Here is a 17,205-nt window from a genome sequence, read left to right as displayed (position 1 = left end):
CGCTAGCGACAGTTGGAGCAAAGATGGTTGCCTTTACTGGTCCCGAGCTTGCTAGCTGTGTGTTTGGTTTGAAGAATCCAAGTCAGCGACAACTGTGCAACGTAATTTTCGTACAAAGTATTGTAAAGATCCTCCCAGTAGGCCTACTATTTATCAATGGCATAAGTGTTTTACTGAAATTTGATGTTCGATAAGACACAACAAATCTTCAGTTCGTCCCCGTACGTCTGAAGACGTTGTAGAGCAAGTGAGACAAAGCTTTGTGAACAGTCCTACAAAATCAACCCGGCGTGCTTCTCGACAGCTGGACGTCCCATACATGACAGTTTGGCGTGTGTTGAGAAAACGACTGTATCTCAAACCATACAAATTATAAATGGTACAAGAATTAAGACACTGATAAAATTACTTACAAGGAATTTATGTGGAAATAAACCAGCCCAACTGCCGCTAGCGCTTGCGGTGGCTTGTTTCTGAACTAGTGTACTACGTGAGTCAAAACTTTATGTATTTCTCTACAAAATGACACCAAAACAATGTCTGTAATATAAATAAATAAATCAATATGAGTTTTCAAAGTTGCAAAGTTCTTTTTGATACATCTTGTATAAGATATCAATTATAAGAAATAATAAAAATGTAGTGATAAAAAGGTAATAACAATCAATTGATACAAATAAATGTTTGAAAATAAAGATAAATCTAAAATAATAGTAAAAGCTCGTGTATAGAAACTGAAGGAATGGGGTACTTTTGTCTACCTGAGTATTATTCGCCAAGGCAGGATCTTACCCACTTACGCTAATGTAGCTGTGGTGGACAACATCGTGTCCATGGGGGTCGCGGTGGCTCAGTGATAGAGCGTGCTTGGTTCGATTCCAGCGCGTCAAGTGAACTTTGTGGTAAACAAACATTGCATGCGTGGGTTTTCTGGGGTTCTCCTATTTCCTCTCACTTTCTTCATTTCATTCGTTTCTAATCATCACCGTCTCCTTAAGAGGGAGAAGGAGTGGGCCACAGCGGTCGGAATATTGGTGTTCAATTTAACATGGGATCTCAACCATTTTTTAGGCAAATCATGGTTTCATTTAGTTCTTTCGCAAAAATGTCTCAATAGCTCACTCAATATGATGCATCTTATTTTAAAGGTGCAATTTGAACTCTGTGCGTGATATTTTCTTCTTATAAATACAGATAATTATAATCCAAATTCCCATAAGAAAATGATCAAAATTAGAGGGAAAATTCTTCTGTTTTTTTACAGTAAGGAAAAGAGCTAAAAACTTCGGATTTTTTTGAGAATGGAGTACTGTCTTTGTATTTGTGCGCTACTGTGCTATTTTTTCGCTGTTTCCAAATACATCCATTACACAATCGATGAGAAATTATATCCTTCATCATTGAATCTACAGAAATCAGAAATCAGATTTTTTCGTGTTCACGTACTTGGCCGTCTAACTGCTAGATGGCACTATAGTCATTCCTCATCCCACTTTCCTTCTCAGCGGGAGTCAGTCCTTTTGAAAACCTACTTTGACCTTCTTAACAGGGGCGGGGGTAAGGAAATTATTGTGAAGAACGGGAACTTCAAACACGAGGAATGGCAAAATTTATGACCTCTTTAGTTGATGGTTTCTGTTTCAGCAGTACAGTGTATTTGTAGGTGGTTTCTATGAGAAGTAATTTGTGTTTGTAGCGATAAAGTCAACCTTTCGACAAAGATTTGTGAAGGAGAAGCCGAACCAAAGTCTTCGTTTATCTATTCCAAAAAAGAAATGAAAACTTCCTGCAGGACTGAGAATATACATGCAAGAGAAAAGATAAGATATATTATTATAATCTTTAGAGTAGATTAATCCCCGAAATATTATTTGTTTACCCGTCAAAAAATCAAGAATAATATAAAGCTCTTTCATCAGCTTCCATCGTACAACATACTAGACACACATATATATATATATATATATATATATATATATATATATATATATATATATATATATATATATATATATATATATAGTGGCGGATCCAGGATATGATCAAGGGAGGAGCTAAACCATAGTTTGCCTCTTTATCCAGAGTAAACAGGATTGAAGCCCATTTTATCCAGTGTGTACCTGAGCGTCAAGGGGGTGAACTATATAGACTCTATAGCCACCCTTGGATCCGGCCCTGTATATGTATATTATTTAGAGTGCCGGATTTACGTATAAGCTAAACAAGCTATAGCTTAGCGCCCCTTTCTCTTGGGGGGTCCAAAATCTAAAAAAAAAACTGGATATACATTTCTAAAATATAAGAAAATTAAAATATAAAATAAAATGTATATACGTAGCAACAGTCTTTCTGCTGTGTAGCCTACGTTCGTGTAATTAATAGGGCTCCTTCTGCTAGTATGCTTCCTAAATTACTTCCTAGTTTCTTCATTTCTGTATGTAGGGTGCCTATGTTCATCTGTACACATAAAGGGCCCAATTACCTTCAACGGCTTGGGGCCCTACTAAACCTAAATTCGACTCTGACTATCTATTTATGCATGGTTGCTTCCTCTCTTTTCGAAGCAGTGTTTCTTTGATATTGCTTCCAATTCCGGAAGGTTTTACCAAGGGGGGAAGAGTTTTTACTCATTCCAGGCATTCAAACTAGGGACTGGACTACTTGCTTCCAACATTCTGTCCCCCATATATCCCGGTCTGAATTAATTGTCTAAAGCGGAGCCGCGGTGGCTCAGTGGTAGAGCGTTCACCTCTGGTGCTTGGGGTCCCGGGTTCGGTCCCAGACCCCGCCAAGTGAACTTTGTGGTGGACAAACACCGTGTGCGTGGGTTTTCTCGGGGTTCTCCCGTTTCCTCCCACTTTCTTCATTCCACCATTTCATTCATTACTCATCATCACCGTCTCCTTTAGCCTAACCGGCGTAATCGTGGGACGTAAAACTCAAAGATTCCATTTTCATGTTCAATTGTCTAAAGCCGATAAAACATTCAAATTCAAATGTAGATGTTGCTCATCAGTGTCGACACCTAAATATTTCTCAATCAACGGTAGGGGTTTTTGGTACCCTCAATCTGTCTTCCTCTTATTAGCGGAGAGACACTCTATATTCGTAATTCTGTAGTAATTCTTAAAAAGAAAGTGTTGTTTAATGTATGTAGTAACGCATAGGAAACTAAATTTTAATATACCCTAGTAGTATAGAAACGCACCATACAGTACCTTACCAAAATAAGCACCGTATGCCAAGGATGCAAACATTAACAATAATAAAAAAGATAATAATAAATATTTTAAAGACGTTCTTTCATTAATCAAGTCGCACTTAAAAGTAAAAAACAATTTTGTTTATGCATGACAAAAAAGAAAGAAAAAAAAAAAAAAAGATGCGCTCTAATATAGGCTTACAGTTACTTTATAAATTCTTAAAATGACGCGCCCCATTCTTTTTATTTAGCCTTGCATAAACAAAATTATTTTTAACTTTTTAGTGCGAATTGGTTAACAAAAAATGTCTTTAAAAGATGTTTTATCATTTTTTTTTATTCGTTGGACACATTTTCCAAATCCTAAAGCGATATGCAACCAGGGAAACCAGGGCTGGTTAAAAGCTAATATTTATTTTAGAACAGTGGTGTCCAATTATAATGAGCCTGAGGGCCATAACCGTCTTTGCTAACAAGGTGAAGGGCCGCAGATAATAATAATAATAATAATAATAATAATAATAATAATAATAATAATAATAATAATAATAATAATAATAATATTATTATTATTATACTACAAAAGAAAAATATAAAAATGTATTTGAAATATTACATTCAATGTGATAAATAAGGGTGACTAGGAGAGTTTACAAGGGCTGAGATATCTACATCCAATCCTGTTGTTGCGAGCCGCAGAAGATGTAAAAGAAAAGAATCTTCAAGGCAGCTTCTGAAGCGGTTCTTCACAATTTTCATGGTGAATTGGTATGGTTGGTTTGGTTTGGTTAATTGAAGTAATCGTTCTTTCAGCAACGATGCCTTGTCTATAGCTACATTACTGACTCCAGTGTTGCCTTGGATGTCCGGGCCTTTTTGTTGTACAGAAGCGGTAAATGGATGCCTTATTTCGAAAGAAGAGTGGAAACATTAAAAGAATGAACATAAATGAAAATATTATCAGTAATAACAATCGTATGTTGTGAGAGCTTTGTGGGCTGCAGAAAATGGTTTGGCAGGCCGCCATTTGGACAACTCTGTTTTAGAATAAAGAAGTTTAAAAAAAAAAACATATTAAAATTTGCTTTAAAAAAAAAACCAGATATATTGCAAAGTATGAAAGTAACAATGGAATATTGTATTGTCACCGGACTTACGTCGCTCTGCAAGTTCTTAGTTCTAGTACCTCAGGAAATAAGTTCAATTTCTACGAACACTTATTTAATGTTTGAAGCAAACACCTGTTACGTCCTTGTACACTCATGTCCAAAATGATTGTCGCATATCTATAACTGTCTTCTTGTAAGAGTATAATGTAATAATGATTTTGCTGGGTACTTTTAATACTGATACTATGTGTACAATCAGGAAATGTATATGTGGTAAATTTCATAGGAAAATAATTATAAATACGAAAATTAGAATGAGTAAAACAAAATGTTGCTAAATGGAAACGAAAGTTTTATTTTCGTTTTATTGTTCTTATTTACTGCTCTTTTGACATGAAATTTGCCACATACATGTCTTTGCCAATTGTACACATACTAACATTATAAGAAATACCGGGTGAATTCGTTATCAAATTATATTCCTATAACAACATATTTATAGACATGCGACAATAATTTTGGACATGAGTGTACCTTCCTGAAGAGGTGACACATCTTTTAATTCTATTGTTAATGAAGTGGTCTATTTCCCCAAATAAAAACCAACACCAAGCAGGGCATATGCCTCCCCCTGTCCTTCTAAGCCGGTCCCCAAGGCTGAATGTAACATTGGGGCCCTTTCCTGTTGTAATAGGAAAAACTCAGGATGGTCAGCCACTGGTATCGAACCCAGGACCATTCGAATGTGAAGGCGAGAGAGAGGGTAAATCAAGGTGGTCATATTTTGGAAAGAAAATAAGAAAATGGATTCCACTAAAAAAGAGTCACATTGTAAATACATTTCAGATCTTTGCCTAGGTTTTCTGCCTTTCAATTTCAAGTTTTTTTTTTTTTATTATTATTATTATTATTATTACGAAAGCCCTAAATAAATTAGAATATCGGCTCTCTCGTTTTTTTTTTTTTTTTTTTTTTTTTTTTTTTTTTTTTTTTTTAAATATTGGCATGGTTCTTTATTTTATACCAGACTTTTCCCGCACTATTCTGTTATTTACCAGAGGTAAAATCCTTTGAGAAAGAGACAAGCGACAAGTGCTTTAGTTCTCTATGATATGTTTGTGACCGTTGTAGATATTTGAGTGGCTCTATAGACACGGGGCTGATCTGATATTATGTTGGTCCCTCTTATTTATTTTTTTTCTTCAGTTCTGTTTCTCTTTTAGGCAAAAGAAAGGAATTTCACTCTTCTGTCCCATTCACAGCCGTAACCATCCCCCTTCTGCGCTGTCCAACTTTGACCACATGCAGGGGAAAAACGAAGGAAAAGGAGGGGTGCCATTTGCTTTGACGGCATTTCAGCAACAACCCCATCTGTTACCAAAATAAGAAAACACTTTGCACTGCAAGAAGAAACTGAGGAACGCTGGTACCTTCGATTTGTCAAGGTCACTTGAGTCCCGCCGGCTCTTAAGCCTAGCCGGCGTAATCGTGGGACGTAAAACTTAAAGATTTCATTTTCTAATGTAGCTATTATGGACAGCGTGTCCGTGGTTTTCTGTTTCTTCCACATTATCATTCCACCAATTCTTTCGTAACCATTCACTTTCGTTAATCATCCGTTCTCTTTAGCCTAAACCTAAAAATATCATGGGATATAAAGCTAAAAAGCTAAAAATATTTTACTTCCTAACTTAGCTAGGTGAGGCCACAAAGTTAGTTAGGCAGGTGTTATGTGGCCAGCCCTGTGGTTCAGAAAGGGATATGGCAAACTGGTAATTACAAGATGGAGTACAGACTTGAGCGTCAAACTCGTCATATCGGATGTCGCTCAGAACCGAAGTAAACTTAGTTTTCAGTCTCGCTGTATTTCTTTGTGTTTGTAGTTATTTCAATTTCAGATGGAATCCGCGACACATTTACATACGAATTTCAACCAGATAAATAAAATCCAATGAAATTTGATTACTATTAAAGTATTATACCATTTACAATGTAGTTTTTATAGTGTCTAGTTTAGACGCAAAAATTAAAAAAATGCAGAAGTTGAACAGTCCCATGAGATTCCACTTTCAAGCAGATTCTTCCGACTAAAAATCGTTCTTCAAAAAGTAGCTGTCTTTGCTTGATCCATTTTGTTTAACTAATTTTTCTGCAGTACTGCATAAACACCTTTTAGGCGCACATTACAGGTTTTCTCTTTGTTTGATGTAAAACGAATAAAAGTACTCAGTCCAAAGTAGCCATTAATTTTTTTTTTAATTCAAAATTAGCGGACAGGAAATCCCTTAATATCAGTTATTCGTGGTGAAATTTATTTTATTTATTTTTTATTTTTAACTTTGAGACTCGTTTAATGTTTTAAACAATAATATGAAATTCTAAGTCGGCGACTTCGAAAGCCCGTTAGTACAAATTTTTATTGAAATCAAATTCTGATACTGAAATCAATACTTTCCATTGTAAGTCCACAATTTTGTTATTATTATTATTATTATTATTCGAAATTAGTGACACTAAATTCCTCTATATACTGACTCAGAAGGACTAAATTACATTTTCAACTTGTGGTCACGGGGAATTTGGAACACTGTCCAGCTTTGGTAAGATCCTATGCGCAGCCTGTAGATAGGATGGTAATGTAAATATTCTCTCAGCACATTTTGAGGAATGTTAAAAAATAAGAGAGGAATTGTAGTAACGACTGTGTAAATGTTCACATTAAGAACCAAATGGTACATTTTTATAAGTGAAGTCTTAGATGTTTTATTACGTGAGCCTCTTGTATTATTTCCATATTGTTTTCTTCATAGGTTTTGAAAGTTGCCATTCTGGCTGAAAAGTACGCTACAGACTACACATGGTACGTAGATGTGATACTCAACCTTATAAGGATAGCTGGAGACTACGTATCTGAAGAAGTATGGTACAGGGTTATACAAATTGTCATAAACCGAGACGATGTTCAGGGTTACGCAGCCAAGACTGTATTTGAGGTAAGTAGTTCTTTTCCTGTTTTCCTGCTTTTTGCCTGATAAAAATTATATCCAGCAGCTCATTAAACTGTATACATAAGATAAAAATATTGTAATCAGGCAGTTTCCAAATGCATTAACACAAATATATTGTTTCGTGTCTACTGCAGTTTGGTTTTCATACCAAGCGTAACGTCAGTGATTGAAATACTGAGTCTGCCACTGTGTCCATCGTTGTCATTAACAATATTGGTCCGTTATTTTTTGAAGGCATGACACTACTTTCCTAGATGTTACTTTTAAAATTATCCCTCCCCATATACCTCTACAGTCTGCCTATAGATGTCAGAAAGTGTAGTGTTTTTGAGCCACGGGAACCACACCATTGACCTCAGGTCTACTCTTTGTTATGTTTGTCAAAAATCAGTGCAAGGGTATTTACCTTAAATAACTTTCCAAATCTTACTAGTGTTCTATAATACACGTGTAAACAACTACCTGACTGCATCAACCTTTTACTCCATCTATATATCTCTGGGTACATTTACATACTCCGTTACAACCACCAAGGTTCAGAGATACTACACTTCAACAACTTTGCAATGCACTCAGCCACTTTTGGCTCATATCCACTTTACTAACAACTTCAGCCACTTATGGCTCCATTCCAACATCAATACAAATACACACTGTTTGAATTACATAGTTACGCTCTTCATTTGTAGTTACAAATTTCTGACACCTTATCCGATTATTTACTAGCAACACCTTGCCCGACTAATTGACCTAACCCAGCACTCTTGGCCAATTTTCCAGACGAATCGTCATTTTTGATGTCCGCTTCTCGGGTATATATGTCAAAATCCGAAGTCTTCAAACCTGCACCAAGACAGATATGTTATTGGTCTACAAATAAATTTTCGTTAAGTTACAATGAATAACAAAAGTTTTATGCTTTGTAACTTTTTTTTAATGATCCCTTGTACATCGGCTAGTTAGAAATAGCTGATTTACGCGTATGCAATAATAATAATAGAGAGAGAAACAGACTACGTTTTAACAGTGTTAGTACCAGTTTTTGCCATTATTTAATGTAATTGTATGATTTTTCTTCGTAGGCTTTACAAGCTCCAGCTTGTCATGAAAATATGGTGAAAGTAGGAGGCTACATTTTGGGGGAGTTCGGAAATCTCATTGCTGGCGATCAACGTTCGTCACCTCTAGTTCAGTTCCAGCTTCTACATTCCAAGGTAAGTAACCAAAGAAAATAACAGCCTAACAGATGCAGGGTCATCCTTATTTATTTTGTTGGAAACTACGAACTAGGGCACTATTATAGGAGAGCACTGACGCTTAGTACTAAGTAAAGTCTTACCTTGTATCTTGAATTCTTATGACTCACTCATACAATTTCAGTGTTCTGGAACACTTTCGTCGGTAATGTCTAAAAAGTGCTATACTGGAAGCAGTGTTAAGGTTCCTCCATTCCTTTGGAACTATACTTAGAAACAAGTATATACTCTTACTCCACAGGAACTATAGATTGTTTAAAAAGAAACACGTGTCCTTTAATTAATAATTTTTATCACTAATTTCAAATCTTTATCCTTCCTGTGAACAAAATATAACATGTGCATCATGTTTTTTTTAAAGAACTCTGTATCGTGTAAGCAGTGGGAAGTAATCGGGAATTTCTTTGTTTTACTTACAAGAAAATTAAGATCTAAAATTAGTGATACACATTATTAATTGTAGAACCTATTTTTCTGAAAAGAATTATTTTCAAGAGTGAAATTATCTACTTTTTTCTCTTGTCTAACTATAGATGGACAAAAAGTTGGAAATTATATTATACGAGGGACAGTCGAAAAGTTCCCGGAATTTCGTTATAACTGTTTATTACCACAATATACAGTAGGCTTACATTCACTTAATCGCCTTTCAAATAAGCTCCTTGAGAACACACACATACACACTTGTTCTAATGTGTCCTGTCATTACTGGAAACAACGTTCAAAGTCTTGTTGTGGTATGTTCAGAAGTTCAGCTGTCGCGTTGATTTGGATGTCTTCTATGGTGGCAAAACGGTTTCCTTTGAAGCCCATTTTGATCTAGAAGTCAGCTGATTTAGCACCAGCGGAAAAATGTTGAAACTTCAAACTTAGAAAGAAGGAATAAATGCAAATAACATTATATGTTGACTTGTTTGATTATTATTATTATTATTATTATTATTATTATTATTATTATTATTATTATTATTATTATTATTATTATTATTATTATTATTATTATTATTATTGGTAATGGTAGTATTTTTTATTGCAAATACAGGAAGTTTCATTTATAATAAGTATTTACAGTAAAAAAGTAAACTTATACTATGCTTCAAAAATAAAAAAAGCGTTGGTTAGTTATGGCGATTTTTTTTTTTTTCTGTCTCCTCTGAATCTAAGCATAAGTGGTATTGTTTGCAGTGTCACGGGACAGGGGAAATATACTTACTTAGACATAAAAATTCAGGAAATTACCAGAATTTCAGCGTGAACTCTTAAAAACAGATCCACTTCTAGTCTCCAACAAAAGAAATAAGAGCGATAATGTGTTCATGATTTCTACGGATGGCAAAATAAATCAACGTGATAACCAAACTCGGGAATCGAACTTGGAATACGTTCAGCACTCGTGCATTGTTAGCATCGCTAATGTCGACCTGAATACGTAGAAAGCTATCTACACACAAATGTTGTTTCCCTGCTAATGGTAATGCGATTCAAACGAAACAATGTTTTTTTTCAACCTCACCACAAACAGCCGCAATACACTACTAGTAGCAACTTCAGCAAGATACGTTCTTTGGAAAGAACATAAGGTAACCTATGCACACTACTCCGCCTATTATACGAGAGGATCAATGAATCCAACACATCTGCAATTCAATTTGAGTATATTTGACAAGTTTACAACAGCTACATACTTACGTTGTTTAGTTTCGGTTAACAAAATATAAGAAAAATAGTCTTGAGTAGTAATTAATTATAAAACGTGATACAAGTCCGATTACTCCATAGATACTTAAGCACAAAGACATGCAGGTCTCACTATTTCGTGTCTATCTTGAAGAATAAAGAATCGCTCTTCCCGCTTCTCTCACGAAGCCCCGCCCACAAGTCTCGAATCCTGTCATAAAACGTAATCTCGGAACCCTCAGTACGTGCAAATTTTTATTCATTTCGTCTGCACATGTACTCTCATTGGCTGGAACCTTATCATGACGTATTAGCAGAGTCTGTGAGTAAACTTAACATCTCTTTTCCCACGGGTGAGGATTAAACGTGAACCTAGAGCACATTGTATTATAAAAAGAAAGAAAACGCAGAAATGAAACGAAATGCACTTTTTAAAGTCCATTGCACAAAATAAAATGAATGTTCTCAAGGATTACTTCATAGTAAAGATCATTATAGTTTTTAATGTCTTTTGTGCGTAGACAATATTGACATATTGTTGACAGTTTTATGATAACCTAATAAGATTCGTATAAGATTTATAAACCTACTTATTTTATCCCTTTATATTTTCCAGTATCACTTATGTTCACCCATGACAAGAGCACTGCTGCTTTCAACGTACATAAAATTCGTGAACCTCTTCCCTGAAATCAAACAACAAATCCAGGATGTGTTTCGGCAACATAGTAATCTTCGTAGTGCTGACGCTGAGCTTCAACAGAGAGCTTCAGAATATTTGCAGTTAAGCATTGTGGCGTCTACTGATGTGCTGGTAAGTTATTTTCTTTCAAATATTTGAGATAGGTTTATCACCGGCAAATCGATACATTAATAATAGTTCCTGGTAGAACTGAGAAAAACTTTAATTCAGAATCTTTGGATTATATTAACGAATCCTTAAGTCGGAGTAGGTTAAGTTAAATTAGAGGTGTCCAGAAATTGTCTTCCACCAGCCATCGATGACTTTCCTCCGGTTTTATTGATAAAAGACAGTCAGAAACCCAGGTATGTCGATTTTGAGCATCTGGTTTCAGAGCGAGGTACAGACTTGCTAATGTAGCACACTTTAGTTGAGGCTGAACTGAAAATAGCACTCCTTCCATCAACAACTAAAGAAGGGATGCTAATGGTATGAATGATGGTGCGACAGTGAGATGGAAAAGCGTGCGTCCAGAATGTTTACCGCTGTTGCCAAGTTTCATTCAACGCACGGACGAGTGTAACTCTTCAGTTAAGTGAATATTACTCTGTGACGTAACAAGTATATCTAGGTAATCATTGAGAACAAACTGTCTGTTAATACACGGTTCTTTACTGGTCACGAAGTCAGGGAAAATAGTGCAGATCAAGGAAAAAGACTGGAAATCAGGGAAGTTTTATAAAACATATTCTTTCTAACATTAATTGTACACTAATTTCAGCTTAGTCAACCATTATATGGGACGTTTCCTCAGGTTTTTATGGGAAGTAAGTCGAATGTACGTATGAGCAATTGTAAATATTCTATATAGTAAAGTTCTAATATATAAATATTCACAGTTATTTATTCCTTATTTATATGTCAACGTCATCCGACGCCCATCAGGAAAGTCAGGGAAAGTGAATCAATAATTTCTCCAGATCAGCAGGAATCCTGTAATAAATAATAAATAAATAAATGTAAAAATAATGGTTTTAGACTTAATTAATGTTCTTCTAGTAAAAATTAAAGAAATACTGCTACTAGCTGTAGCGTACTCATATTCCATCTCATACTTCAGTGATCCCGTTTTTCAACACAAAGAGACTATAATAATGCACAAGAAAATAATATATTAATAATTACTTGAAATTGAGATATCAAAAAGTTTTTGTACATGTTTACTTTGCATTTGGTTCAGATTAACACATTCCGGACGAACGGCAGGTTGTGCCCTTCGTGGAACTAACATCCAGTAAGACAAAAAACTAGCATAACCTTCCCTTCTCTTTTACATTTTTATGGCAAGCTTTAGGTTTCAGAAGTATTGTTCGAATAATGTCTTAACCGAATCTGTTCTACGAATTTTGAAAAAGCACCAGAAGCCTTCCATCTGCTGGAGGAAAAAGAGGGTTCGTCCGCAAAGTGTGAACACTGTCACTTAACAAATCTTTGCTACGGCATAGTCACAGTTGGACTAAGTTCGTAATATCCATTTTAGAAGAGAGAACAGTCTGAGGAAGGCACAGTTAATATATCGAAATATGATTATTATTGTTATTTAAATAGAACACAGCATTTTATTGTTATTATTTAAATAAAAAAAAGATATTTAATACTACAGTGTTGACTCAGTATAACTCAAATAGAAGGTAAAACAAGCATTATGTAATAATTGCCCAAGTTTAAAGGAGACTGTAGTGGTGTTAGGAAATAAACAGATAGATGGCGCAGTGGAATTGAATTGAACGGGTGGAATCTTTGAGTTTTACGTCCCACGGTTATGCCGGCTAGCTTAAGGAGACTGTGATGATGAGAAATGAATGAAATGGTGGAATGAAGAAAGTGAGAGGAAACGGAAAAACCCACGAACATGTTTGTCCACCACAATGTTCACTTGGCGCGAGCTGGAATCGAATCAGGAACCCCACATACCAGAAGTGAACGCTCTACCACTGAGCCATCGCGGGCAGTGTAATTGAGTTCGCACTTGTATTGAATGACGTAACCTGCTCTTTCCTTAGTTGAGGAAAATCGTTTAGCGCGCTTGAGTGCAAAATGGATTCTTCTAAATCAGCGCAAAAAGTTACCAAAAGGCGTACATGTGATGCCGATGTAACTCCCATATTTTCATCCTTTGTCACTGGAAGGTCAACAGTTCATCTGTGACAAGGAAGAGCAGAGCGGTGAAACAATGAATCCATCAGCAACCCAGGAGTTTCTATAAAACCATCTACTCCCTATGCGCTGGGATCAGTGCATCAATATGATGTCACATTGCACATTAACTGTGTTACATATTCTGTAATAAACTCTTCTATAGATATAACCATAGTCCCTGTTTAATATCTATCTAGAAGAGATAGTGAAAAAGAGCCTACATGATGAAAACTGCATTTCAGTAGGAGGTAGAATGATTAGATGCATAAGGTTTGCAGATGATATGGCGCTTGTTGCAGAACCCTGAAAGAAAATCAGTAAGATGTTAGAAAACCTGAAGAAGGGCTTTGAAGAATATGGGATTAAAGTAAATGTAAGACAAAATCCATGGTGATTGGAACGAAACGGTCTGTGTCAAATATAAAAGTGGGAGGGGAGAAAATAGAACAAGTGAATAGTTTTCGATATCTGAGTAGTATTCTTAGTAATGACATAAAGTGCGAACGTGAAATAAAAGCAAGGATAGGAATGGCGAAAGAAGCCTTTAGGAATAAGAAAAGTCTGTTTTATGGGACCTTGAATAAGGAGTTGAGAAAAAGACTCTTAAAATGCTACGTGTAGAGGGTTGTACTGTATGGGGCGGAAACATGGACATTACGTAAAGTGATGAAAAAAGGTCTTCGCAATGTGGCTGTGGAGAAGAATGGAAAGAATTAGTTAGATCGAGCGAAAAACGAATGAGAGGGTGTAAGAAATGGTGGAGGAGAAAATAACACTTCTAGATATTATTGAGAAAAGGGAAAGAAACTGATTGGGACATTGCCTAAGAAGAAATTGTATCATAAGGAACGTCCTAGAGGGTATGGTGGCGGGAAGGAGAGGGAGGGGGCGAAGGAGACTACAATTAATGAATGATATAAAAACAGAAAGATCATACGTAAAGACAAAGAAGTTAGCAGAAGACCGTGGAGCATGGAAGCTTCACAGCTGCGGCAAGTGACCTGCCAATAAAGACAGAATACCTATGATGTATAAAATATTTACTAATTTTGACTCCGAATGTTGAGTAATTTAGATAAATACATTACAAATAAAAAACAGTTACGATAATTCGTTAATTGCTTTAACAACTATACTGATTAGACTTACGTAGAGAGAACGTAAGTTTTCAGTCTTCTTATCATTTGGGCAAACTTTACAAAGTTCCTATCAGTGAGAAATTTGTACTATTTATGTTTAAATATATTGTGTATTACAGTTTGTTGATGAGTATTGTTTTATTATAGGCAACAGTATTAGAAGAAATGCCAGCATTCCCTGAAAGAGAATCATCTATTTTAGCTGTACTGAAAAAGAAGAAACCTGGTCGAGTACCAGAAAATGAACCCAAGGAGAGGAAAAGTCCGGCTCCCGTTGGGACAGTCAATCATCAACAGGAGGAACGTCCACAGAATCAGGTAAATATTTTATATAATATATTAGATGAAAGTAATCTGCTGCCACATTTCACCCACTACTTCCAACGAGATACAGCCTAAGTTTTGAACCGGTAACGTAGTTCCTCAATGTGGACGATTACTCCTCGTGCATACAGTGCACCGTCAGGATGCGTCACTCAACCTTGATTCGCGATTGCGATGCGATGCGATTATTCTCTAAGGGAGTGGGATACGCCCACTGCACGGTCAGACCAAAGTCCTGAGTGCCTACCAGTTACTTATTGCTGGCAAGTCAAGACCTCCCATGCTCTGCAGGCATAGTGCCCGAGCGTTGTTAGACATGCTCGCCGTTTCTCAGATTCCTGGGATAAACTCACATAGGCTACCGAATTCCGAGTGGACACTGCCCGACAGAGTCCAACCAAATTCTGGAAGCCCTGGGCATACCGTGGGGAAGGGGGGGGGGGGGCTGGTTCATCCTGGCCCTACTTACCTCTGTCGTTCAATAGTCAGTGTTTTTTCCACATAGAGGCACCGCGTACACGTAGATATATTACTATATCTCATACCGGATCCAATGGTACGTATTAAGTTACCATTTGAGTTCGATGCCAGACCCTTATCCTGTAGAGCTTTCTCCCTTCTACTGGGGTTGGATGAGTTAATGAATAAGAGACTCTGTCATTAACCTTTTATTTAAACAGAAAGTGGTGAAAATCACCGTTGGACCTTTTCTTTTCTTTTCTTTTAATCAATTCAGCGTCACAAGAATCTATTATGTCTGTACCCATATCTCACTAAAATCGGAACTGAATTACTACTTCCAGTTTCAATATTTATCTCTAAAAAGCAAAAACGGTTATATATATATATATATATATATCGGGTGTTCTAAAAATGGCGCCCACAGACCACTATTCTACAACCCAAAACAAAGCAAACATTTTTTGATTGTATGCCTTCCGGGCCTCCTTCAAGCGCTATGGGAAATCAAAATTTTACAATGTGACAGCGTTGCAGATAAACTTGGGAGCCATTAGCATCACTCTGATATATACGATGTAATTAAAAGTATCCGGACACCCCCAAAAACATACGTTTTTCGTATTAGGTGCATTGTGCTGCCACCTACTGCCAGATACTCTTTATCAGCGACCTCAGTAGTCATTAGACATCGTGAGAAAGCAGAATGGGGCGTTCCACGGAACTCACGGACTTCGAACGTGGTCAGGTGATTGGTCACTTGTGTCAGAAGTCTGTACGCGAGATTTCCACACTCCTAAACATCCCTGGGTCCACTGTGTCTGATGTGATAGTGAAGTGGAAACGTGAAGGGACATGTACAGGCCGACCTCGTCTGTTGACTGACAGAACCGCCGACAGTTGAAGAGGGTCGTAAAGTGTAATAGGCAGACATCTATCCAGACCATCACGCAGGAATTCCAAACTGCATCAGGATCCACTCCAAGTACTATGACAGTTAGGCGTGAGGTGAGAAAACTTGGATTTCATGGTCGAGCGACTGCTTATCGAGCCACACATCACGCAGGTAAATGCCAAACGACTCCTCGCTTTGTGTAAGGAGCGTAAACATTGGACGATTGAACAGTGGAAAAACGTTGTGTGGAGTGACGAATCACGATACACAATGTGATGATCCGATGGCAGGGTGTGGGTATGGCGAATGCCCGGTGAACGTCATCTGTCAGCGTGTGTAGTGCCAACAGTAAAATTCGGAGGTGGTGGTGTTATGGTGTGGTCGTGTTTTTCTTGGAGGGGGCTTGCACCCCTTGTTGTTTTGCGTGGCACTCTCACAGCGCAGGCCTACATTGATGTTTTAAGCACCTTCTTGCTTCCCACTGTTGAAGAGCAATTCGGGGATGGCGATTGCATCTTTCAACACGATCGAGCACCTGTTCATACTACACGGCCTGTGGCGGAGTGGTTACACGACCATAACATCCTTGTAATGGACTGGCCTGCACAGTCTTGACTTGAATCCTATAGAACATCTTTGGGATGTTTTGGAACAACGACTTCGTGCCAGGCCTCACCGACCTACATCGATACCTCTCCTCAGTTCAGCATTCCGTGAAGAATGGGCTGCCATTCCCCAAGAAACCTTCCAGCACCTGATTGAAAATATGCCTGCGAAAGTGGAAGCTGTCATCAAGGCTAAGGGTGGGCCAACACCATATTGAATTCCAGCAGTACCAATGGAGGGCACCACGAACTTGTTAGTCATTTTCAGCCAGGTGTCCGGATACTTTTGATCACATAGTGTATATACATATATATACTATGTGAAGTTGCAAATATTAATATTCCTATCAAATTATCAGTAAAGTAGCCATACCACGAGTAAATATATATATTGTGGTCTTAGTATATAATCTGACTCTCCCATATTTATTCTAGTTATAATTAATTTCGGAAAGTGATCGTGTGCATTAGAATGCATATTGTCGGTAAAGGCAAACACGCAAACTTTTGCGCACGGTTTTAGAATATTCCTCGCTCCAACTTCGACACACCAAATGAAAACTTTATTGTATCATCATGTCGTTTACGTAGCAGTAAGTTTTCTTTCAGTGCGCCGAAAATGGACTGATGAATGCTCTGAAACGGTACGC

At 37.0% G+C, this 17,205-nt stretch overlaps 1 protein-coding gene across 6 annotated transcripts in view; it reads left to right on the top strand.

The window, feature by feature from the left end:
* AP-2alpha (adaptor protein complex 2, subunit alpha) overlaps window positions 1–17,205 on the top strand; it is a 240,462-nt gene that overhangs the window by 171,969 nt on the left and 51,288 nt on the right. For all 6 annotated transcript variants that reach the window (XM_081737837.1, XM_081737840.1, XM_081737841.1 and 3 more), the window contains exons 11-14: window positions 7,122–7,304; window positions 8,402–8,533; window positions 10,869–11,066; window positions 14,420–14,590. In XM_081737837.1, the coding sequence (XP_081593963.1) occupies window positions 7,122–7,304; window positions 8,402–8,533; window positions 10,869–11,066; window positions 14,420–14,590 (684 nt within the window). The remainder of the gene's footprint in view (window positions 1–7,121; window positions 7,305–8,401; window positions 8,534–10,868; window positions 11,067–14,419; window positions 14,591–17,205) is intronic.

This window comes from Thermobia domestica, chromosome 14, assembly GCF_964235325.1.
Source record: "Thermobia domestica chromosome 14, izTheDome1.hap1.1, whole genome shotgun sequence".
NCBI lineage: Eukaryota > Metazoa > Arthropoda > Insecta > Zygentoma > Lepismatidae > Thermobia > Thermobia domestica.
Note: the sequence above shows the minus strand (reverse complement) of the source record. Positions and strands in the feature narration are given on the sequence as shown.